This window comes from Cetorhinus maximus, chromosome 9, assembly GCF_964194155.1.
Source record: "Cetorhinus maximus chromosome 9, sCetMax3.hap1.1, whole genome shotgun sequence".
Classification (NCBI taxonomy): Eukaryota; Metazoa; Chordata; class Chondrichthyes; order Lamniformes; family Cetorhinidae; genus Cetorhinus; species Cetorhinus maximus.
In genome coordinates, this window is record NC_135887.1 from 111745459 (window position 1) to 111769013 (window position 23555).

Here is a 23555-nt window from a genome sequence, read left to right on the forward strand (position 1 = left end):
GCAGATGGAATAAGGATGGGGTGGATATTATGGGATGGAAATAAGCGGTCTTGGTACTAGAGAGGACGTGGAGTAGGAAACTCATCTCGGGGTCAAATAGGAGCATTCGCAATCTTAAAATTAGAGTTAGGCTGTTTGGGAGTGAAATCAGGAAGCACTTCATCACACGCAGTGTAAAAGACATCTGGATCTCTCTCCCACAAGGATGTGGATGCTCAGAGTCAAGATGAATCATTTTTATTGAGGACAGATATCCAAACAGCTTGAGTCATATTGCCCCACCCCTTTCCTTTTATATCGTTTTGTGAACTTTAAGCAAGGGAAGTTTGAAACACTTTTGTTTGTCATTGAGACTGGGGATGTTATAGTGGAGAGCAAGAGATTAGATGTGCTGGGACAACTGAGGATTAATATCAAGAGACTACCATGGGGAAGATGAACACAGGAATGTGTGATGCAGGCCATTGTTCGGACTGGTTCCGCAGTTGACTGTTGCAGATTCCTAGTCCGGTGACGTAGGCCGGAATTTTCTGGCCCCGTTGGCATCACGTGTCGTGGTGGGCGGAGGGAGGGGGGGATCAATATGGCGAGAAGACCAAAAATTGGTTTTACGCCGTCATTAAACCCGTTTTCAATCATCCGCTCCACCCGTCAATGCCGGGCCACGTTCCCGCCACCGCATGTCAGGAATCTCATTTCAATACTTTAACATCTTATTATAACTCCTGCTCGCCAGAATTATCCCCCCCCCCCCACATCAAATTTACCTCCCACATCGACGTGACTTGAGAACAGCGTGATTCACGACTGCCTTTTAAAAGGTGTGCACCTGTCGACCTGAACTTCAAGGGGAACTCGGAGGTGAATGCACACAACCTTGCGCAGCGCCTGCGAGCATCACTCAAAGGATATCAAGGAAGAGGCACCGCACATTTACGCGGGGCACAGGCAAGTCGCTTTTTCCCAGCTAGTTTTCAGTGCGGTGCCAGGTGACAAGCACCACCGAGGTACAGGAGTCACTAATGTGTCCAGGGAGTGTGAGGCTGGACCATCATTTTGGTCTGAAAGTTACACACAGCACAGGGAAGAGACCCTAGACTGAGACACCTGCCTTTATCTTGTGCAGGAATCAAGCTTTCACATGTGAGTGACACAAACACTGCTCATCATTACAAGGAGCCACAGGCAAGGAGACATTCTTGGGAGTTTATTTACAATATTGAACATTAAGTACAAGTGATTAACACTCGTGCCCACACTATACAACTACATCTTCTTGACCATCCTAACCCTGCCGCTACATCTTGGTGCTGCCCCGACATCCACAGTGGAGGTAGAGGTAGCCTGCTGACTGCTACGCCATGCCTGAGATGACACTGGAGGGCCCCGGCCTGCTTTTGGGGTCCTTCTGTGTGGCAGAGTCACCTTCTTCAGCCTGTGGAGCTGGAGCTGCTGGTGTCAGAGGAAGAGGGGATTCATATGGGCCGGACACTCCCAGAGTCAGCTGGGTGGATTGCCCCCGGGATGTGCACTTACTGGCCCTCCTCCCTGTGGGTGCCCAATGGCCCCTGGCTGGCGCCTTGAGGAGAAGAGGATGGTGGAGTGAGATCGAGCTGCCCTGCACCCCTCTCACGTACACACTGTTGGAGGCTAACCGTAGTGTCGGTGATGGAGTCCAGCCTGCACAGCAGTGCAGGACTAATGTCCTGGACCAAGGTCTCCATGGCGGCTGCCATCCTACCAGTTTTGACCTCGATGCGTTGGCATGCCAGCGCTATCAACTTAGCCTGAGGGCAGATAGACTCCTCCATCATGCCTTGCAATCTGAGGAGTGCAGCGGACATCCCTTTCTGATGTTCCCAAGCTTACCTTTGCAGCTCCAGAACTGAGGTATGACCGAGTCCAGAGGCTCCTCATCTGACTCAGACTCAGTAGATTTCTGGCCTCCAGCGGCCCTCCAAGTGCCGGGGACCTGGGAAGTCCCTGCTGCCGCCTGCTGTGGATCAGACAATGCAGTGTGCTCACCAGATTGTGAGCTGAGGCTATTCTAGAAGTTGACCCCACTGAGGTGTGTGTCTCTGCATTGGTGGAGGGTGTGGTGAGCGCTGTGACAGGTCTTCAATTAGGGTGTCAGCTTCTTCCTCCGAGGTGCCTTCGGGGTTTGAGTCAAGGACCTGCGTTGTGGACCCCAACAGCTGCTTCCCAGATGTGCCTGTGAAAGCAAGGAGAGATAATTAGTTCACGGCAGGGTGCGGAACAGGGGAAGTGACTCACAGCATGGTTGGCTGATGGATGTTGCACTGCTGGATCCTCACTTGGTTGAGCACCACCGACCTCACCGTCAGCACAGGAACGGTCCAGATTGTCGTCAGCCAGCTGGGTGACTCTAGTTTCAAAGTCCGCGAGGACCTTGATGTGAGGCATTCCTCCACCAGTCTGTGACCTCTCCCTTGTGTTGTGTGCCAGCTTGTCCTGCATGAAGACAGATGGAGGGAGTGTAGGCAGGACGCCTGCCAGGCCAGATGAGAAGGATGCCTGGCACGTGTGGGTGGTGAGTGGTCCCATGGACGGGATGAGGACAATGAAGGTGTGTGTGAGAGATTGAATGGTGATGTCCCTTGAATTTGCAGTGAGTGAGGGCCCTGTGGATGTGTGATGGGTTTGTGAGTGTGTGAGTTGAGAGTGATGAGAAGAGTGACTTACCCTGGCGGAATGGAGATCATCATTCATCCTCTTTCTGCCCTGGGTGGCTGTCCGCTTTGCAAGGCGTTGGTGCTGACCACCGCTGCCACCGTCTCCCAAGCTGGATTTGTCACCTTACTTGCTGGCCTTCACCCAGAGTGGGGGTAGAGGACTTCATGGTGGGACTCCACTGCGCCCAGTAGGCACCCAAGGAGAGGCATCACTAAATTTGGGGGGGGCAGTATGTTTCTTCCCTTTGGCAGCTCTGACTTTGCAGCAGCTTCTGATCCCTTAGAGAGTGTTGGGCCTGTGCAAAGGCGGCCTTTAAATATGGCGCCTGGATTACTGACTGCCTGAGGTGACAGGCAGGCGAATCAGAGGCCCCCCACCAGTGATCCAGCATGTTTCCCGGGAATGCATTATTGATGAGGTGGAACGCCTCAGGAACGGGACGATACGGTGTGAAAACCCACCATTGCGGCCGGCCGGTAAAACATCCTTTTTCCCCGCCTGCTACCGCACTTTGTACAAATCTGGGATGATTCCTCCCACAGTCTGACTTCACATTTAAACCTTCTCCTGCCTCAAATATAAACAAAGCAAGCTGAGGACAGAGTGATCTGGGTTTGAATCCAGTGCAGATTTCCTGAATTCAATGTTCCTGGACCCAGACTGATGATAATTTGGTGCAATGCAGTCCTGCTCACACTCTTGCTCGTTCACTGTCAGTTTTTGCATTTCTATCTCTCTCCGTCACTTGTTGCCACTGTCTTCTCTCTTTCTTCTTTTTCACTGTTTTTCTCTGTAATCCTCTCACTCTCACACATACTTTCACACACATTCTCTCTCGCACACATTTTCCCTCTCTGGCACACACTCCGACTCTCGCATTCACACACACAATAATTAAAATTGTGCTGTTGGAATTGGATTGCTCATCTGAAGTTGGATTTCAGACGGAGGTGAGGAACCCTTAATTCTGCATTTGGCGTGCACTGGATGTGATCAGGAGATGCTAACACTGGTGACAAGGACAGAAAGTTCCTTGTGTGACATCCCGCACCCCAACAATTACAGATTTCCCAAATCTGACGTGAATCACCTCCCGCCCCCTCCCCCCTCCCCCCACCTCCAAAATTTGCTTTTGAAAAATCTGCTGTTGAATACGATGTCAAGCACTGACAAAAAGTCGGCTAATATAACAAACATGTTAGACGTGTTGAAGAGAGCAATAAAATAAAATCGTCTGTAAAAGTAAAAGGATTAGGGTTTGTTTCTGAAAACGGTGTTGAAACAGCTGTGATAATATATCTGTATTTCAGGATTTAGAAGGAAAGAGTTCCGTGGGAAATTGGCCATTGCCATCACTGCCAACTTCATCAACCGAAACACAACAGCCGAGGCCAAAGTCGAGGAAATTAGTGGCGTTGCTTTCATCTTCAATCAGAAATTCTTCCAGGACTTGAAGGAGGAAACAGGTGGGTGTTGACCCACCTCACAGGGCACTCCAAACTAAACAGCTTTGCGACGAAAACATGACACTATACATAGGGTGGAGTGATGGTGAAAGTTTCAGCTCTCTGGCTGTACCTCGCTCCTGATAACCGCAGCAGTTAGGTTGCTCCCTACGCTCCCATTCAGTTCCAAATCCAAGCTTCCTCGACTTTCCAAAATCCACCTCTCACCCCTGCAGCAGAATGCTAAGATCTGTGGAAGGCTGAATCCATGAGTTTGCAGCCAGGAGAAAGGAGTTAGACTTATGGATGAATTAGATAAAAGAGCACAAAACGTACATCATCGAAACAGGCCATTCGGCCCAGCTGGTTTATGTTAGTGTTTATACACCATATGAAACTTCTCCCACTCAAATAACCCCTTCCCACTCTTTGAGGAGTCCAGGACAAGGGGATATTGTCTAAAAATTAGAGCCGGACTTTTCAGGAGTGAAAGTAGAAAATGCTTCTACACACTAAGCGAGGCTGAAGTTTGGAACTTTCCTGCAAATAGCAGTTGCTGCTAGATCAGTTGTAAATATTAAATCTGAAATTGATAGATTTTTGTTAACCAAAGCTATTAAAAGAACACAGAGCAAAGGCGGGTAGATGTAGTTAGGTCACAGATCATTTCATTATATGGCAGAACAGGTTTGAGGGACTGGATGGTATTAAGGGTTATGGAACCAAGGCGGGTAAATGGAGTTAAGCTACAGGTCAGTCAGAGAATCTAATTAAATAGTGGAACAGACTCAAGGAGCTGAATGGCCTCCTCCTGTTCCAGTGGGAACAATTTCAGTGGTGAAGTTGATCTTGAGAGTGATTTGGCTGATGAAAAGTTCTACGCAGTTCTAATGTTGAATTCTGTGTTTTTTATTCCAGGGGTTGATCTAGAGAATATTGTTTACTATAAAGATAACACACACTACTTTGTAATGACGGCAAAGAAGCAGAGCTTGCTGGACAAGGGAGTGATTGTCAATGTAGGTATAACTCTTCCTTAGAGGAAATTCTGTTATGTGTGAAGAAAGTAATTGGGACCCTATTTTCTGACTGGGGGATCACAGTCCAAAATTGTCAACAGCCTCATTATCCTCCTGACTGATTTCACAACAGCACCAAACTTGCAACACCACCCAATCTTGACAGCAGTTGAAACACAGCCCCAGGCAAAGCCTTGCTGAGCACAGTGCTCAAATAAATCAGCTACATTCAGAACCCCACCTCACACCCACAGTAAAACTACTGGCTAAAAACACCCTCACACTGATACAGTGAGTGTTCCTTACTCTCGCTAGTTTGCAAGCTGATTCTGTCACTCGCACGTCATTCTCAACGAGTTGCACTTGCTTCACACAATATTAGCTTTGCTTTTTCCCTTGCCACATGTGTTCTTTCTTGCTCTTATTCTTGATCTCCTTACTCATTCCTTCCATTTTCCCTCTGTACCTCTCTCCCTTTCCCCTGCCTATTCCCTCCTCTCCTCCTGCTCCCACCCCCTCTCTCCGCCTTCCATCCACCCCCTTCCATCACCCCCCACCCCTCCCTTCCCGCACCCTGCCACCCTTCCCACGCCTCTCCTCCTGCTCCCCCCGCTCCCCTCTCTCCCCGCTCTCCCCTCTCTCCTCCCCCTCTCTCCTCCCCCTCTCTCCTCCCCCTCTCTCCTTTCCCTCCCCACTCTCCCCCCCATTCTCTCCCTTCCCCTACCTGTTCCCTCCTCTCCTCCTGCATCCTCCCCCTCTCTATTCCCCTCTCCCCCTCTCTCTCCCTCTTCCCTCCCCTCCCCCCCTTCCATCACCCCCTTCCTGCCCCCCCTCTCGTGCCCCCCTCTCGTGCCCCCTGCCACCCTTCCCGCGCCCCCCTCTTCCCATTCCCCCTTTCCCATTCCCCCTTTCCTCCCTCCTACCATGTGCTAAACCCCTTTCCCCTCTTCCCCCTCCCGCACGGTCTCTCCCCTCACCCCCGTTTCTCGCATTACTCTGTAAATTTTTCCTCTTCAAGTATTTATCCAATTCGCTTTCAAAAGTTACGATTGAATCTGTTTCTACTGCCCTTACAGGCACCACATTCCAGACCATTTCATAAAATAAATTTCTCCTCAACTCTTACTGTGGTGTTTTTGCCAATAAATAAATCGTAAGTTGTCTCTATCAACTTACATCATTCAGTTGTTTATGTTAAGCAACTCATACTTTCCTTGCATTTATATTGTGACCTTCATGTCCTCGAGTCATCCCAAAATGATTTACAGTAAGACAATAAGAATGTAAGGAAATAGGCCATTCAGTCTTTTGAGCCTACTCTGTCATTCATGGCAATCATGGATGACCCACCTTCCCACGCCATCCCCAAATCCCTTAATTCCCTTAGTATCCTAAAATCCATCAACCTCTGTCTTGATCATATGCGATGATTGAGCCTCCCCAGCTGTCTGAGGTAAAGAATTCTACAACCCTCTGAGTGAAGAAATTTCTCCTCATCTAAATGGCTGACCACTTATTGAGACTGTAACCCCCTAATTCTGGACTCTCCAACCGGTTGAAACAGCATTCTAGCCGATAAGGTAATACGGGAAATATTTAAACGCTATAATAGGGAAATGGTAATTCAACCTAACCAACTCGTGTTGGCCTTTGCCCTCAACATGCACAGATAGTTCTAATCACCTTTACCTGCCCTGTTGCCTACCCCATTCCCTTGATCTACCTCTCTAATCTTGAATATTGGCCTCGTTTCTGCCTCAGTCACTGACACTGGGAACGAATTCTCTCTGTGGAGAAGGTTCTCTTGCCCTCTCTTCTAAATTGCCAACATTTTGACTCAAAAATCTTATACTCTTCCCATACAACCAACATCACTGAATCAGATTATCTTCTCATTGTCAGGTTGCAGTTTTTGGCAGCTTGCTGTGCAGTAATTGGCTGCAATGTTTCCTATCTTACAACATTGACTGCACTACGAAAGTACTTAATTGACTATGAAGCCTTTTGGGACATCCTGAGGTTCCAAAAGGCACTATATAAATGCAAGTCCATTCTCTCTTTCTTAATGCCAACAGTTTGCCTTTGGAAATTCAATGATTGCAAAGTCAATAAGGGGAAGCAATGGACAGGAAGAGGCCATTCAGCCCTCAAACACCTATTTCCTCATTCAGTTAGATCATGGCTGATCTGTACCTTAATTCCATCTACTCATCTTGGTTCAGTAACCCTTAATCCTGTTCCCCAACAAAAATCTATCAGTCTCAGTATTGAAGTTTTCAATTGACCACCAGCCTCAGAGGCATTTTGAGAGAGAGAGAGTTCCATATTTCCACTACCCTTTGAGTGAAGGAGTGCTTCCTGAAATCACCCCTAATTTTAAGGAGAGGAGAGGCTTTTCCAATGTCACTAACTCTTGTGTTCTTCCTGTAGGATTACGTGGATACAGAAATGCTTCTATGTGGTGAGAATGTGAACCAGGAAGCTCTCCTGTCCTATGCGAGAGAGGCGGCCGACTTTGCCACTAATTACCAGCTGCCTGCCTTGGACTTTGCGATGAACCATTATGACCAACCCGATGTGGCCATGTTTGACTTCACCTGCATGTACGCTTCTGAGAATGCTGCGTTAATCCGAGAGAGGTGTGGCCATCAGCTGCTGGTAGCTCTCGTCGGAGACAGCCTGTTAGAGGCAAGTACTTTTTAAAGCTCTGCTTTTCCTTTTTTTTTTGTGGACTTACTCAGGCTTTCAACATCAGGAGCACGTGTTGGAAATTCGTCTGCAGAGGGCAGTGCCCTGGGCGTTTGCCTCTGGAAATTCAGAGCAATATTTAAATGAATGGAGCATAGGAACAGGAGGAGGTGATTCAGCTGCCTGAACCTGTTCCCTCATTCAAGTAGATAGGACTGATTTGTAGCTCAGCTCCATTTATCTTCTTTCCCCTTACACAACAAATATCTATTCATCTCATCCTCGAGAGCTCCAATAGCCTCATAGTGTCCACAGCCTTTGTGGGAGAGAGTTCAAGATATTTCCACTCTCCTTTGTGTGTGAAAGGGTTTCTTGATTTCAACCCTTAAATCTTAAGGTTGTGTCCCATTGTTAAAGACATAAACAGCTAATATGTCTCCCCTTAACCTTTTCTGCACTTAGGAGAACAATCCCAGCTTCTCCAGTCTCTCCACATAACTGAAGTCCCTTGTTCCTGGTATCATTCTAGCTCATCCCCCAACTCAGAGGAGATAATTTCTCTCTGCATCATCTTAAACCCCTCAATTAGATCACTCCATTCGGCATTTGGCCTGTTGTGCATTGGTGCCATTCTCAATGGTCAACTGAAGTAAGAACATAAGAAATAGGAGCAGGAGTAGACCATTCGGCCCCTCGAACCTGCTCGGCCATTCAGTACGATTCTGGCTGATCTTCTACCTCAACTCCACTTTACTGCCTACTGTGATTCCCTGCCAGAGCAAAATCTGTCTACCTCAGGTAGCGACTCTCTGTCCCTTTCATGTAGAAGGCCAAAAAACAAACATACGAATTAGGAGCAGGAGTAGGCCGCTCGGCCCCTCAAGCCTACTCCGCCGTTCAATAAGATCATTGCTGATCTGAATGTAACCTCAACCCCACATTCCTACCTAGCCCCGATAACCTTTCACCCCCTTGTTAGGCAAGATTCTATCTAGTTCTGCCTTAAAAATATTCAAAGACTCTGCTTCCACCACCCTTTGAGGAAGAGAGTTCCAAAGACTCACAACCCTCTGAGAGAAACATTTCTCCTCATCTCTGTCTTAAATGAGCGATCCCCTTATTTTTAAACAGTGACCCCTAGTCCTAGATTCTCCCACCAGAGGAAACATCCTCTCCACATCCACCCTGTCAAGATTCCTCAGGATCTTATATGTTTCAATTAAGTCATCTCTTACTCTTCTAAATTCCAGTGGATACAAGCCTAACCTGTCCAGCCTTTCCTCATAAGACAACCCACCCATTCCTGGTATTAGTTTAGTAAACCTCTGAACTGCTTCTAATGCATTTACATCTTTCTTTAAATAAGGAGTCCTGTACATAATACTCCAGATGTGGTCTCACCAATGCCCTGTACAACTGAAGCATAACCTCCCTACCTTTGTAATTAATTCCCCTCACAATAAATTATAACATTCAATTAGCTTCCCTAATTGCCTGCTGTATCTGCATACTAACCTTTTGTGATTCATGTACTAGAACACCCAGATCCCTCTGAATCTCAGAGCACTGCAATCTCCCACCATTTACATAACAAGCTTCTTTTTTATTTTCCCTGCCAAAATGAACGATTTCACATTTGCCCACATTATACTTCATTTGCCAGATCTTTGTCCACTCACTTAACCTATCTATATCACTTTGTAGCCTCCTTACGTCCTCTTCATAATTCACTTTCCTATCTGTCTTTGTGTCATCAGCAAATGTAGCCACTATTCCTTCGGCCCCGTCATCCAAGTCATTTATATAAATTGTAAAAAGTTGAGGCCCCAGCACTGATCCCTGTGGTACACCACTTATCGCATCGTGCCAACCAGAAAAAGACCCATTTATGCCAACTCTCTGCTTCCTGTTAGCTATCCAACTCCTATCCATGCCAGTATGTTACCCCCTACACTTAATATTTTCTGCAATAACCTTTGATGTGGCACTTCATGCAGACCTTTATGCAGAGCTTTCCTCTTCCAAAGTTACTTGAGCATATAGAAGGTTTGTTTTACCAAAAGATGTCCTTTTACAGCCAATGAAGTTTTTTTAAGTGTAGTTACTGTTGCAAAATGGGTGTCAGGTTGGATTTCATGCTCAAATCTCCGGAGTTGAAGTACTGTTTGGCTACTGTTGATGGAGTTCATTTTGCATTTGGTTTGTTGCTCTGTGAGGTCTCCAAACTGCAGGCCACGTGGGACATCCTGCAATCCAACCTTTGAAGACCAGGTCATTCTTTTTATTCTTTCATGGGATTTGGGTGTCACTGGCAATGCCAGCATTTGTTGCCCATCCCTACTTGCCCTTGAACTGAGTGGTTTGCTGGGCCATTTAAGTGTCCACCACATTGCAGTGGGTCTGGAGTCACATGTGGGCCAGACCAAGTAAAGGCAGCAGATTTCCTTTCCTAAAGGACATTAGTGAACCAGTTGGGTTTTTATAACAATCAATGATAGTTTCATGGTCACCATTACTGAGGCTAGCTTTCAATTGAATTAAAATTCCACCAGCTGCCATGATGGGATTTGAATCCATGTCCTCAGAGCATTAGCCTGGGCCTCTGGATTACTAGTCCAGTGACATTACCACTGCACTCATCTCCCCTCAGTTCAGTCCCATTGTTTGTAGTTCTTGTACTCATGGTTTAAGAAGTACTGTTCTTAGCACTGTTACTAAATTGCTGTATAGATCTTAGTTCAGAACACCAAGTCCTCTATTAACAGCTTTTAAACACGTTAGATTATTTTATTCATAAGGTTATAGTTCAGTGTTGAGGTTAACATCCATTCAATGGCTTCAGTTGATGCAGTGTGAATGGTTGTGATGTCACCCAGAATGGATCACTCAGGGCAGAAGTTCAATATATGGCTAATGATCTGAGTTGGATAGCCATAGTCACAATCTGAGCTGTTCTTCATGTTCCATTTGTGGAGCAAGTGACCACATCTTCCCTGGCCCATCCTTGAAGCTGTTGAGGGTTGATCAGATTTTCCGTGGAAGTTTGAAACCTGGGAACTTAACTTGGGTCACTTACCAGGTTGCGGGTGGTGATGTTTGTAGTCAACCAGGAGGTGCGCCACCGAAAGCTGGAGCTGTTATTAGTTTGTAGGGTGTGGAATTTGTTCCATTCAGGACTATGGGATTTCAGACGAGTGCATGGATGTTTTTTTGAGGTTCTGTGTCAATGGGAGAGCTTCATTAGCTGTCAGCCTGTGGTATTCTTTGAGGAGGATGTTTTCCTTACGGATATCAGTAGGTTCAATGCGTGCTAGCACAGGAAGCCACTTGAGCTGTGGTGGTCTCAGTGACCCAGAAATAATCCTCTTGACTTCCTGGAGTTGGATAGTTACCACGTTTGTGTAGCGGCTCCTGATCCAGGTTGAGCAGCAGTATTCTGCTGTTGAGTAGACCAGGGCGAGTGAAGCTGTGCCTAGTGTGTTGGCTCTACTGCCCCAGGTGGTACCCATATGAGGTTCGCTCTCGTCTTGACCTTGGCTCCAGTGTTCTGGAGGTGGTGTCGGTAGGTCAATGTATAGTCAAGAGTCATGCCAAGGTATTTTGGCGTAGGGCGGTGGATGAGTTGTCGGCCACACAAATGGACATGAAGTTCTTCCCTGGCCTTTGAGTTGTTCAGTTGGAAGGCTAAAACCACAGTCTTGGCAGCACTTGATCGAAGTCTTCATTTCTGAAGTAGCCTTCTAGTGAACATAGATCTTCAGTGAGTGTTTTCCCAATGCCCTGAGGTTCTTTAGCCTGAAAAGTCAGGAGCAAGTCATCAGCATATGTGAAGTGCTATAACCCTGCAGGTAGGAGGTCACTGGTATTTATGTTGAAGAGAGCCGGTGTGATGACTGATCCCTGTGGGAGCCTGTTGTTGGTTACGTGCGGGCAGCTGATTTGGTCTCCGAGGTACATTTGGGACTCTTGGTTGCTGATCATGGAGTTGATTGGTTGTAGGATTTTCACGCATCAGATGATTTTGGAGAGTTTCAGTAGTGTGCTTGTGCACCATGCTGTGTCGTAGGCACTGCGTCATAAGTCAACTAAGACAGTTCCTGTCTTCAGGCCTTCCTGAAAGCTGGCCTCAATATGTGAGGTCAGTGTCAGGACCTACTCGGAGCAGTTGCAGTCTGTGCGAAAACCTGCCTGTTGGGAGGCGTCTCTGCTTCCAGGGTGGGACCCTGTTTAACAGGAGGCGTTCCAGGATCTTTTATGTTGTTGAGAGCACAGCGATGGGGTGGTAGCTGCGTGGGTCGTCGAGTGGCTTCCCTGGAAGAGTACAAGCAAAATGAAGACTCTGCTGCGGTAACAGCACTCTCAAGTCCCTTGATGAAGGATGCCTCATAAGATGGCAGGAAACAACGGACAAGATTGATTTGACACACTCGAGCTGAAAGACATAGAAGCTGTTACACTGCCTGGGAGCAGCCGTGCAGCAGCTGGACCAGCGGCCCAGAATCGATGCTGATGCTGTCACTTCACAGCTCCCAATAAATTTAAAGATACCGGCCAGCAGGGAAGATTAGCAGACGGTAAAAACAGCCCTGCTGCAGTCTCTCAAGACTGTCCCAGAACAGACAGACCTGTCTAGCCCTCGCACAAAAGAGGAAGTGGACAACACCCTGATGGTAACCAAGTCAGGCAGAGCAGCAGGAGTCAATGGGATTTACTCAGAATTCCTGAAGAGCATCAGATCACGGGGGGATGTGGCTAGCAAAACTGTTTACCAACATGCACAGCACAGGCACCATTCCAAATACCTGGCACAAATCCAAGATAATGGCCACTCCCAAGCCAGGGAAACATGTTGGGTGCAGCAATGTAACACTTAAAGTGACAGACTAGCAAACCAGGTGTCACGAGTTAGACTGGAAATGTGCTAAATTGAACTTGGCAAATATCTGGTGTACCTCGAGGGCTGGTACCACGAACATTGATGAAGAAACCTACCAATTTATCATTAAAAATCCGACCTTTTCTTGAGTATCTGTCAGGGAAGAGAATATTCCTACCCTGATCTGCTCTGACTTATACATGACTCCTGTCCCACGCTATATGGTTTGCTCTGAAGTGACAGGCAAACTCCTCGGAGGTAGAAACAAATGGCTTTCAAGGAGAAGACCCAATAGCATTTCAAGATCAGGAGGAATGAGCAATAAATCAGGCCTTTCCAGCAATGTCCACCTCCCTCGAATGAACTTTAAAAATGTAATGGACACATGGATCAAAAACTAACATCTGGTTGTGATATTCCATGGTAGATACTTAGGAAGCCTTTTAAGACTAGAAACCTTTTTATTCCTATCTTGATCAAAAAAATAAAATCAAAGGCTTGCATTTACGTAGCTTCTTTCACAACCTAAGGATCCCCTAAAGTGCTTTACGGCCAACTGAACCCTTCTGAAGTGTAGTCATCGCTGTGTTTTAGCAGATTTGTAGCCAATTATGTACAGCAGTTCCTACAGAACTCGCACTTGGAATGTCGGCCTGGATTTATAGGCTCAAGTCTTTAAAGTGGAAACTTGAACCCACGACTTCTAACTCGGAGATGAGGGTGCTACCCACTGAGCCATGGCTGAAACAGTATTAATCAATGAGTGCCTCATGGGGAGCTTGCCTGATGAACCTTATTGTATAGTCTCAGTGTTAACTCGTCCACTGTAAGTTTGCTAATGTTGACCAGTGAGTAGCAAGAGTGTCCACTCTCCGCCACTTGTGTATCCCTCATCATCAAGGGCCCTGAGAAGCCCAGATATAAGTGAATGCTTTAACTGCTTGTACCCGGTGCTCTGTGTTTGACAGCCACTGGTAGGTAATACAGCGTTTTGTCAGCTAACTTGACTTCCTGTGTTCTTCGAATTAATTGTAGCCATTCTGGCCAATGGGAACTGGGTGTGCCCGTGGATTCCTGGCGGCTCTAGACACAGCTTGGATGGTGAAGAGGTGGGCGGAGGACATACCATCTCTGGAGATCTTGGCAGAGAGGTGAGAGAGTGGGATATGTGCATGTATGTCTATGAACTAAATTGTCAGATTCTGGAGGAAGTTTCAAATTTTTTCCGCACGGCAACTATTGAACAGGCTGGGCAGGAAAAAGAAAGACTGCGGGATGACCTGTTAGATGTATTTTTTATTAAGTAGAGTTTTATAGGGTAGATGTAAAGATGTTTCAACTTTTGGGGGAGACCAGAACTAGGGGCCAGAAAGATATGATCATCACTGTTAAATCCAATAGGAAGTTCAAGAGAAATTTCTTTACCCAGAGAGTGAGGAGAATGTGGAGCTCCCTATCACAAGGGCAGGTTGAGGTGAATAGCATAAATGCATTTAAGGGGAAGCTGGATAAACACATGAGGAAGTAGGAAACAGAAGAATATGTTGATAGGTTGAGGTGAAGTAAGGTAGGAGGAGGCTTGTGTGGAGCATAAACACTGGCATGGACCAGATAGGCTGAATGGCCTGTTTCTGCACTGTTAGTTCTATGTAGCTTGATGTTTATTTTGGGGTCTGACCCTGTTACACAATGAGTGGTTACTAGGTGACAACGGAATGTTTAGTAGAATAATCACGGCATGGGGCTTTGCGGTGTTATTGCAAAGATTGCCAACTGGGAAAACAAACCAGGGAGAAATATCACAAACCAACACCAAACATAGTCTGGAATTTCTTTTACTAATCTGTGCTGTCACAGTGATGGAGTTGGACAGACTCTTAACATTCAGACTCTGGCTATGAAATAATTCCAGGCGTTTGGCTTGCTGATTGTCTGAAGAGATCAGGTCTCTTCCCAGCCTTTTTGAAGGTTTTTTTGTCTTTGCTGCTGTTGTTGTGCCCAGGGAGTGGTTGAAGGCGATAGTATTATGGACGGCTTGCTGGGCCACTTCAGGGGGCCTTAAGAATTAGCCCCGGAGGGTGGAACTAGAGAAGGTTCCTTACCATAGAGGGCATTTGTGCACCAGTTGGATTTTTAAGGGAAGCTGACTAGGTACATGAGGGAGAAAGGGATAAAAGGATATGCTGATAGAATGAGATGAAAAGGGTGGGGAAGAGGCTTATGTGGAGCACAAAGCCAGCAGAGAACAGTTGGGCAGAGTGCCCTGTTTATGTGCTGTAAAATCTATGTTATTTATGAAACAAAAACAAAAACCGCTGGAAAAACTCAGCAAGTCCGACAGCATCTGTGGAGAGGAAGACAGAGTTAACGTTTCGAGTCCGTATGACTCTTCGTCAGAACTAAAGAGAAATAGAAATGAGGTGAAATATAAGCTGGTTGAGGGGGGTGGGACAGGTGAAGCTGGATAGAAGGTCAGTGATAGGTGGAGGCAAAGGAGAGATTGCCAAAGATGTCATAAACAAAAGGTCAAAGGGGTGTTGATGATGGTGATACTGGCTAAAGGAGGTGCTAATGGTGACATTAAGGATAGAAAGCAGGATGAGCAAGTGACAGATGGCCTAGTGGGGGTGGGGTGGGGGGAAGGGATTGAAATAGGTTAAAAGGTGGAGATAAAACAATGGGTGGAAATAAATTTTAAAAATAATAATAGAAATAGATGGGAAAAGAAAAAAATATATATTTAAAAATATATAATAATTATTGGAAAAAAAGGGATCAATAAGGGGGTGAGGATGGAGGAGAGAGTTCATGATCTAAAGTTGTTGAACTCAGTGTTAAGTCTGGAAGGCTGCAAAGTGCCCAGTCGGAAGATGAGGTGCTGTTCCTCCAGTTTGCTTTGAGCTTCACTGGAACATTGCAGCGTCACTGGAACATTATTTATGAAGTTTGATTGCTTTGATTCTTTTTGTAATGTGATGCCAGCCACAAATTGTCAATTTTATTGAATTAATCGTGACAGTTTGCTCTGGTATGAGGGTAAGCCACTACGTTATCTTATCCAGTTTCATCACAATAGCCCAGAACCTGAGGTTGGCATTGCTTCTGGATTAATGCTTAACCCATTCATATGTTAACCTTCAGCCTTCTTTTCGATCCGAGCTGTTAAGCCATTCGAAGTAAACTGACCAACACAGGTGTTAAAGCAGGTGAGGCATATCGTCTAAATTATATGGTGCAGGATAAAGAGAACCTATTTCCTTGGTTGCATGAGGAAGCCCAGAACCAAGGGAGCATGAGGTTACTCAGGGTCAATGTAAGAAAGTGCTTTTTAAAAAGCAAATAACTACATACATTTATACAACATCTTTCACCACCTCGGGAGATCCCAAACTGCTCTACATCCATTAAAATACTTTTGATGTGCAATCACTTTTGTAATGAAGAAAGCAGAACACCCAGTTTGTGCACAGCAAGATCTCGCAGGCAGCAATGTGATAATGACCAAACAATCTGTTTTAGTGGTTGAGGGATCAATATTGGCCAGGGCACGAGGATAATGACTCAGTTCTTCTTCAAAATAGTGTTATGGGACTTCCTACGTCCACCTGAGCGGGCAGATGGGTCAAGATTCAACGTTTTATCCAGAAGACAGCACCTCTGACAGTGCAGAACTCCCACAGTACTGTACTGGAAAATCAGCCTTGATTTTGTCCCTGGACTGTGAATTGAACCCACACCTTATGACTCAGAGAAAAGTGCAGCCCACTGAGCCACGGCTGATACACTTTGTCTTCATATAATGGGTAACGGAAATCCAGAACCTTCTCTCCAAGAGGCTGTGGATGCATTGGAACTTTGAAGAGTTGAGATCAATAGACTTATGTTGGGTAAGGGTATTGAGGGATATGGAGCTAAGGCGGGTGGATGGAGCTGAGGCAGTTCAGCCACGATCTAATTGAATGGTGGAAAGGCTGGAGGGGCTGAATGGCCTCCTCCAGTTCTGATGTGTATGGTGGTATTGAGATAGCTAACAACACTGAGAGTAACCAATTGAAACCTACTCAAAGCCCTAAGTTGCAATGTGAACCCTGAGCTGAGAATGCAAGGAATAAAGCACAACCATTCTTTGGGTGGAGATGGAACCATCAAGCCAGGACGCTGTGTATCCATTACTACTCCTGACCCTCAACAGGCAAAACACACTGTTGTGAAGACTAAATTGTGTTCTTTGGACTGTTTCCAGGAATGACTTTTTGATCTGCTGAGCACATTGTTTGGACTGATTTATTCAGATTACAGATATGGCAAGAATGTTTTTTAGAAAAAGCAGTGATGGATTTTGCTGTGAAAAGCTTCGTTAACTTCACTCATCTGCCATCCCAATAATCTGGGAAGATTTTCAAAAGCTTGAACAAGAGGTTAAAACTGCACAATGTTTTCACTGGAATCTCCGGACTGATCTCCAGTCTCACATCAAAGGTTTGATGCACTGTACGGGCACGGTAAAAAGTTGCAGACTCGAGAGGGAAAGAGGGAAGGAGGAAGAGGCAGAGAGCGGGGGAGAGAGGGACAAAGGGGCAAAGGAGAAAGTGGGAGGAGAGAGTACATTTAATATAAGTGGATCTTGCTGTAAGTATAATGAAGTGTTAACAACAGACACTGTTATTCATACACAACTCAGTCAGCAAGTTAAGGGGGTGAAGAGTCACGCCTTGGGTGGTGAATCTCTAGAACTTGCTGGGCAATTTGCACTGCTCCATAGTTAACTTCACAGGGATGGCATCTTGTCCTTAGCTGCCCTATTAAGAATTTGAAGGACTTACACATTCGTTGCTCCTTGATCAAGCCAGAGAAAATTGGGGCTGTAACTTACAGCTTAAAGCACCCTTTTAGTGACATGATAATTGTTGATGCAATGCCAATTAATTACCCTGGCTCAGAAAAAAAACAATTTAAATTGTTCAATCGTAATCCTGTAGGTAGTAAGTTGTTATGGAGATTTAAACGGTTACTTTCTGTCTCTGTTTTCTCTCTCTCTTATTCTAATCTTTCTTTTCCTCTCTTTGAACAGAATCTTACCAGCCACACGGAGGCAGCCTTGGTGGTGGGAGGGAGGGGCATTTGTGAAAGTTGGTGTCAGGCCGGCCACCTGACATGTTCCTGCCTCTGAACGATCTTCCTGGAGGAGGATTTAGAAGGGCAATGGCTACCCACCCAGCAGCAGAGTGTAGCCAATTATTGACCATCAAGTGCCCGATTGGGAGCAGAATTGTTAAACCACTGGATCTTCCCGATGGCAAATGGGTCTACACAAAGAGGCTGAAGCCTAGCAGATGGGTGGACACAGCCTCCGGGGGTGGTGGGGTGGGGGGTGCTGCCAGAGGGCTAAAGCTGTGGCCGCAGACCATCCTAGGAAGGACTCGCTCTCCACAATGATGGCCTGACAGCTGTGGCCACAATTATTTTCACCTTTTTTTTTAATATTAATTCTTCAGAGGGCTCCCCCATCCTGAGGTGCTCTCAACTGTTTCCTTCCAATGTCAGCAGCACCAACCTCTACTGGTAGCGGTGCCATCTGCCAAAGCTTCAAGCAATCCAATTGGCCCTACTGCCAATGAAGCCTCGCCACCCCGACATCCTTCATTGGTTGGGGATCCTAGAAGTGGCCTGTTAATTGGCCGCCTCCAGGAAGATTGCACAGCTGGGAAGGACTCGGACATCATCAGCGGAAATGGTCCTGACACCCGAGAGTCTTCTAAGGCGATTCCACCCTACCTTTCTCTTTCTGTATCTGATTTGATTTGATTTCATCCAATTTCCTTCTCCATCGCTCCTTTATTTCTCAATCCCAAAATCTTATTTCTTGGACCCGTTGTTCACTGAGGTCCCAGATTCCCCATTGCCCTCATCACACACTTATCAGCTCACACACCCAGCAAGTTTTGGTGCACATCATTTTGAACCGAAGGGTGTGGGAAACGATTTATCTAACAGGACAGGTGATGAGATGCACCACTGCAGCTAAAACCTGCCAAACGGTTTATAAAGCCTCTGTCTTATAGAACATATTGAGTTTTGAGAGTTTGATTCCCATTCACTCTGGATTCCCATCATGTTTGGTATTAACACTGAACAGGGGACCATTCAGATGTCAGTCAGAGAAACCCTCATGTAACCTAGGCCGATACACCCAGTGCAGTACTGAGGGAGTGCTGCTATGTTGGAGACACTATCTTTTGGATGAGATGCTAAACTGAGGCCCCACCTGCTCTCTCAGGTGGACATAAAAGATCCCACGGCACTATTTGCAAGACGAGTAGGGGACCTGGTGTTCTGGCCAATATTTATCCCTCAACCAACATCACTAAAAACAGATTTTCTGGTCATTCTCACATTGCTGTTTGTGGGACCTTGCTTTGTGCAAATTGGCTGACGTATTTCCTACATTACAACAGCGATTGCACTTCAGAAATACTTCACTGGCTGTAACACGCTTTGTGATATCCTGAGACGTGGAAGGCGTGACAGAAATGCAAGTTCTTTGCATCTTTGTTTGCTGGGAAGTGTAGTGTTATTAAATGTGATCGAATTTTCTGCCCCCCATCTTTCCAGAGAAAGTATTTATCGACTGCTACCTCAAACCACACCAGAAAACATCAACAAGAACTTTGACCAGTACACCATAGATCCAGGGACAAGGTACCCCAACCTCAACTCAAACTGTGTCCAGCCTCACCAGGTAAGCTCATTGTGACATATACGTCGCTTAAAAGCATAGAATGATAGAATGCTACAGGTGGCCATTCAGCCCATCGTGCCAGTGTCGGCTCTTTGGTAGAGCTAATCCAATTAGTCCCATTACCCTGTTATTTTTCTGTAGCCCTGTGAAAGTTTCCCTTCAAGTTCGTATCCCATTGGAAATTGAGTATTGAATCTGTTTGAATGACAGCGTATTCCAGATCAACATCAACTCGCTGTGTTTAAAAAAAAAAGTTTCCTCATGTTGCCTCTGGTTATTTTGCCAATCTGCATCCTCTGGTTACCAACTCTCCTACAACTGAAAACAATTTCTCCTCATTTACTCCCATCAAAATCCTTCATGATTTTGAAGACCTCTATTAAATCTCTCCTTAACCTTCTCTGACATAAGGAGAACAAGCCCAGCTCCAGCAGCCTCTTCATAGAACTGAATTCCCTTATCCCTGGAACCATTCCAGTAAATCTCGTCTGGACCCAATTTTTTTCATTCTTGGGATCTGAGTTTCGCTGTCAAGGCCAGTATTTATTGCCTACCCCTAACTGCTCTTGAGAAGAGGGTGCTGAGCTGCCTTGTTGAACTGCTGCAGTCCATGTGGTGGAGTTACGTCGACTGTGTTGTTGGGGAAGTGAGTTCCAGAATTTTAATCCAGCAACAGTGAAGGAACAGCGATGTAGTTCCAAGTCAGGAGGGTATGTGACTTGGAAGGAAACTTGCAGGTGGTGGATATACTGAATTCAGAATAAACTGAAAATTTCCTTTAACTTCCTTCAGGTTCGTCAGCTGTACATCACAACTGATCTGAAGAACTGTCCACTAGAAAGAATAAATTCCATTCGAAAGTCTACCAAAGTTTCACGTCGTGGTGAGTCAAGTTTTCTAATCGAGGTTGGATCTGATGGTATTCTTTAGGCCTCCAGCTCTGGTCTCTTGACCATCCCCCATTCTTATTACCCCACATTGGAGCCTTCAGCTGTCTGAGCCTTACAGCTCTGTATTCCCTTCCCAAAACCTCTCCACCTGTCTCTACTCCACCCCCCACGATACCGCCCCTCTACCCCCGATACCACCCCATACATGATACCTCCCCCACCGCACACGATAACTCCCCCAACACACGATACCACTCCCCCCCCACCCCCCCCCGCCCCACACACACGATACCTTGCCCCCCCCCACACACAATACCTCGCCCCTCCCCACACACAATACCTCCCACCCCGCACACAATACTTCCTCCCCCCTGCACACGATCCCACCTCCCCCTCCAGCACGCGATATCACCTCCCCCTCCTGCACGCGATACCTTTGCCCCCCACACGCGATACCTCCCCTCCCACATGCGATACCTCCCCTCCCACACGCGATACCTCCCCTCCCACACACGATACCTCCCCACCCCGCACATGATACATCCCCCCACCGACATAAATCCTCGCACACCCTACACGATACCTTGCTCCCCTCCCCAGATATCCCCTCCCCTGACACCTTCTCCCCTCCCCCCGAAACCCTCACCCCCCAACCCATGATACTACCCTCTTCGTCAGATACCTCCCCCGACCTCCATAGCTTCTTGAACCGCTGCAGTTCATGTGACGTAGGTACGCTCACTGTGCTGTTAGGAAGGAAGTTCCAGGCATTTGACCCAGTGACATTGGAGGAACAGCAGGCGACTGTCGATCCAAGTCAGGATGGCGTATGACTTGGAGGGGAATTTCCAGCTGGTGATTTTTCCATTCATCTGCTGCCTTGATTTTTTTTTTTTATTGTAAAAATATACTTTATTCATAAAAAATCTTCAATCACATTCAAAACCATTTCAAAAACAACATTACAAGGGTACAATCCAGGTTAAACTTTTACAAAATGTATCACCAGGTGCATCAGTACAAACAATATTACAATCATTTACAGCCTTTCATTTTGATCTGTACAGCCCGAGGGGCTCTAAACAGTTCCCAGTCTCTCGGTGCGCTGTGGTAGAAAGGTCTTAGACAGCGACCCTTCCCCATTGCGCCTTTGCGGCAGCTGCCCCAAGCTTTAGTGCGTCCCTCAGCACGTAGTCCTGGACTTTGGATTGTGCCAGTCCGCAACAATCGGTCGGGGACAACTCTTTGTGCTGGAAGACCAACAAGTTTCGGGCAGACCAAAGCGCGTCTTTCACCGAGTTGATGATCCTCCAGCTGCAGTCGATGTTTGTCTCGGTGTGTGTCCCTGGGAACAGCCCGTAGAGCACAGAGTCCTGTGTCACAGAATCGCTCGGGATGAACCTCGACAGCAACCACTGCATCTCTCTCCAGACTTTCTTTGCAAAGGCACAATCCACAAGGAGGTGAACAACGGTCTCTTCCCCACCACAGCCACCTCGAGGGCATCGTGCAGAGGGGGTGAGACTCCTGGCGTGTAGGAAGGATCTGACGGGGAGGGCCTTTCTCACCACCAGCCAAGCTACGTCTTGGTGCTTGTTGGAAAGTTCTGGCGATGAGGCATTCTGCCAAATGACTTTGACAGTCTGCTCGGGGAACCATCCCACAGGGTCCACCCTCTCCTTATCCCTCAGGGCCTCTAGGACGTTACGTGCTGACCACTGCCTGATGGACTTGTGGTCAAAGGTGTTTTTCTGCATAAATTTTTCCACCAGGGACAGGTGGTACGGTGCGGTCCAACTACTTGGAGCGTTCCGCGGCAGCGTGGCCAGACCCATCCTTCGCAACACCGGGGACAGGTAGAACCTCAGCACGTAGTGACACTTGGTGTTTGCGTACTGAGGGTCTACGCACCGCTTGATGCAGCCACACACAAAGGTGGCCATCAGTATGAGGGCGATGTTGGGCACGTTTTTTCCCCCTTTATCTAGAGGCTTGTACATCGCGTCCCTGCAGACACGATCCATTTTCGACCTCCAGATAAAGCGGAAGATGGCTCGAGTGATCGCCATCGCGCAGGAGTGTGGAATGGGCCAGACCTGCGCCACGTACAGCAACAGCGAGAGTACCTCACACCTGATGACCAGGTTCTTACCCGCAATGGAGAGGGAGCGTCGCTCCCACATGCCCAGTTTCCTTTTCACCATAGCCACTCGCTCCTTCCAGTTTCTAACGCATGCCCCGGTCCCTCCGAACCATATCCCCAGCACCTTCAGGCCGTCAGCCCTGACAGTGAAGGGGACAAAGGATCGGTCAGCCCAGTTCCCAAAGAACATGGCCTCGCTCTTCCCACGATTTACCTTGGCTCCCGAGGCCAGTTCGAACTGGTCGCAGACGTGCATCAGTCTGCGCACCGACAGCGGATCCGAGCAGAAGACGGCGACGTCGTCCATGTACAGGGAGGCTTTTACCTGAGTGCCTCCACTGCCTGGGATCGTCACTCCTCTTATGCCCGGATCCTTCCTGATGGACTCGGCAAAGGGTTCTATGCAGCACACGAAAAGGACAGGCGAGAGAGGACAGCCCTGCCTGACTCCAGATTTAATCGGAAAGCTATCTGTTTCCCACCCATTGATTGAGACTGCGCTACTGATGTTAGTGTAGAGCAGTTGGATCCAATTTCGAATTCCCTCCCCAAAGCCCATTTTGGAGAGCACATCCCCCATGTAGGTGTGCGATATTCTGTCAAAGGCCTTCTCCTGATCCAAGCTGATGAGGCAGGTATCCACACCCCTGTCCTGTACATAGGCAATCGTATCCCTGAGCAGCGCCAGGCTGTCAGAGATCTTCCTGCCTGGCACAGAGCAGGTCTGGTCAGGGTGAATCACCAATTCCAGAGCGGATTTGACCCGGTTGGCGATGACCTTGGACAGAATCTTATAGTCCACATTCAACAGTGAAATGGGTCGCCAATTTCTAATTTCCTCCCTTTCCCCCTTGTGCTTGTAGATGAGGGTGATGATGCCTTTCCTCATGGATTCTGACATGCTGCCGGCCAGGAGCATACTCTCGTACACTTCTAGCAGGTCTGGGCCGATCAAGTCCCACAGAGCCGAATACAACTCCGCCGGCAGGCCGTCGCTTCCGGGGGTTTTACTCTTCTCGAAGGACTCGAGGGCCTTAGTCAGTTCGTCAGGAGTTAGCGGT

The 23555-nt window shown here is 47.2% G+C and overlaps 1 protein-coding gene across 10 annotated transcripts in view; it reads left to right on the forward strand.

Moving 5' to 3' along the window:
• Positions 1-23555, forward strand: part of LOC144684936 (F-actin-monooxygenase MICAL2-like) — a 257207-nt gene that overhangs the window by 97575 nt on the left and 136077 nt on the right. For all 10 annotated transcript variants that reach the window (XM_078549363.1, XM_078549361.1, XM_078549366.1 and 7 more), the window contains 6 exons: positions 4005-4160; positions 5058-5158; positions 7589-7846; positions 13758-13873; positions 19335-19461; positions 20254-20344. In XM_078549363.1, the coding sequence (XP_078405489.1) occupies positions 4005-4160; positions 5058-5158; positions 7589-7846; positions 13758-13873; positions 19335-19461; positions 20254-20344 (849 nt within the window). The remainder of the gene's footprint in view (positions 1-4004; positions 4161-5057; positions 5159-7588; positions 7847-13757; positions 13874-19334; positions 19462-20253; positions 20345-23555) is intronic.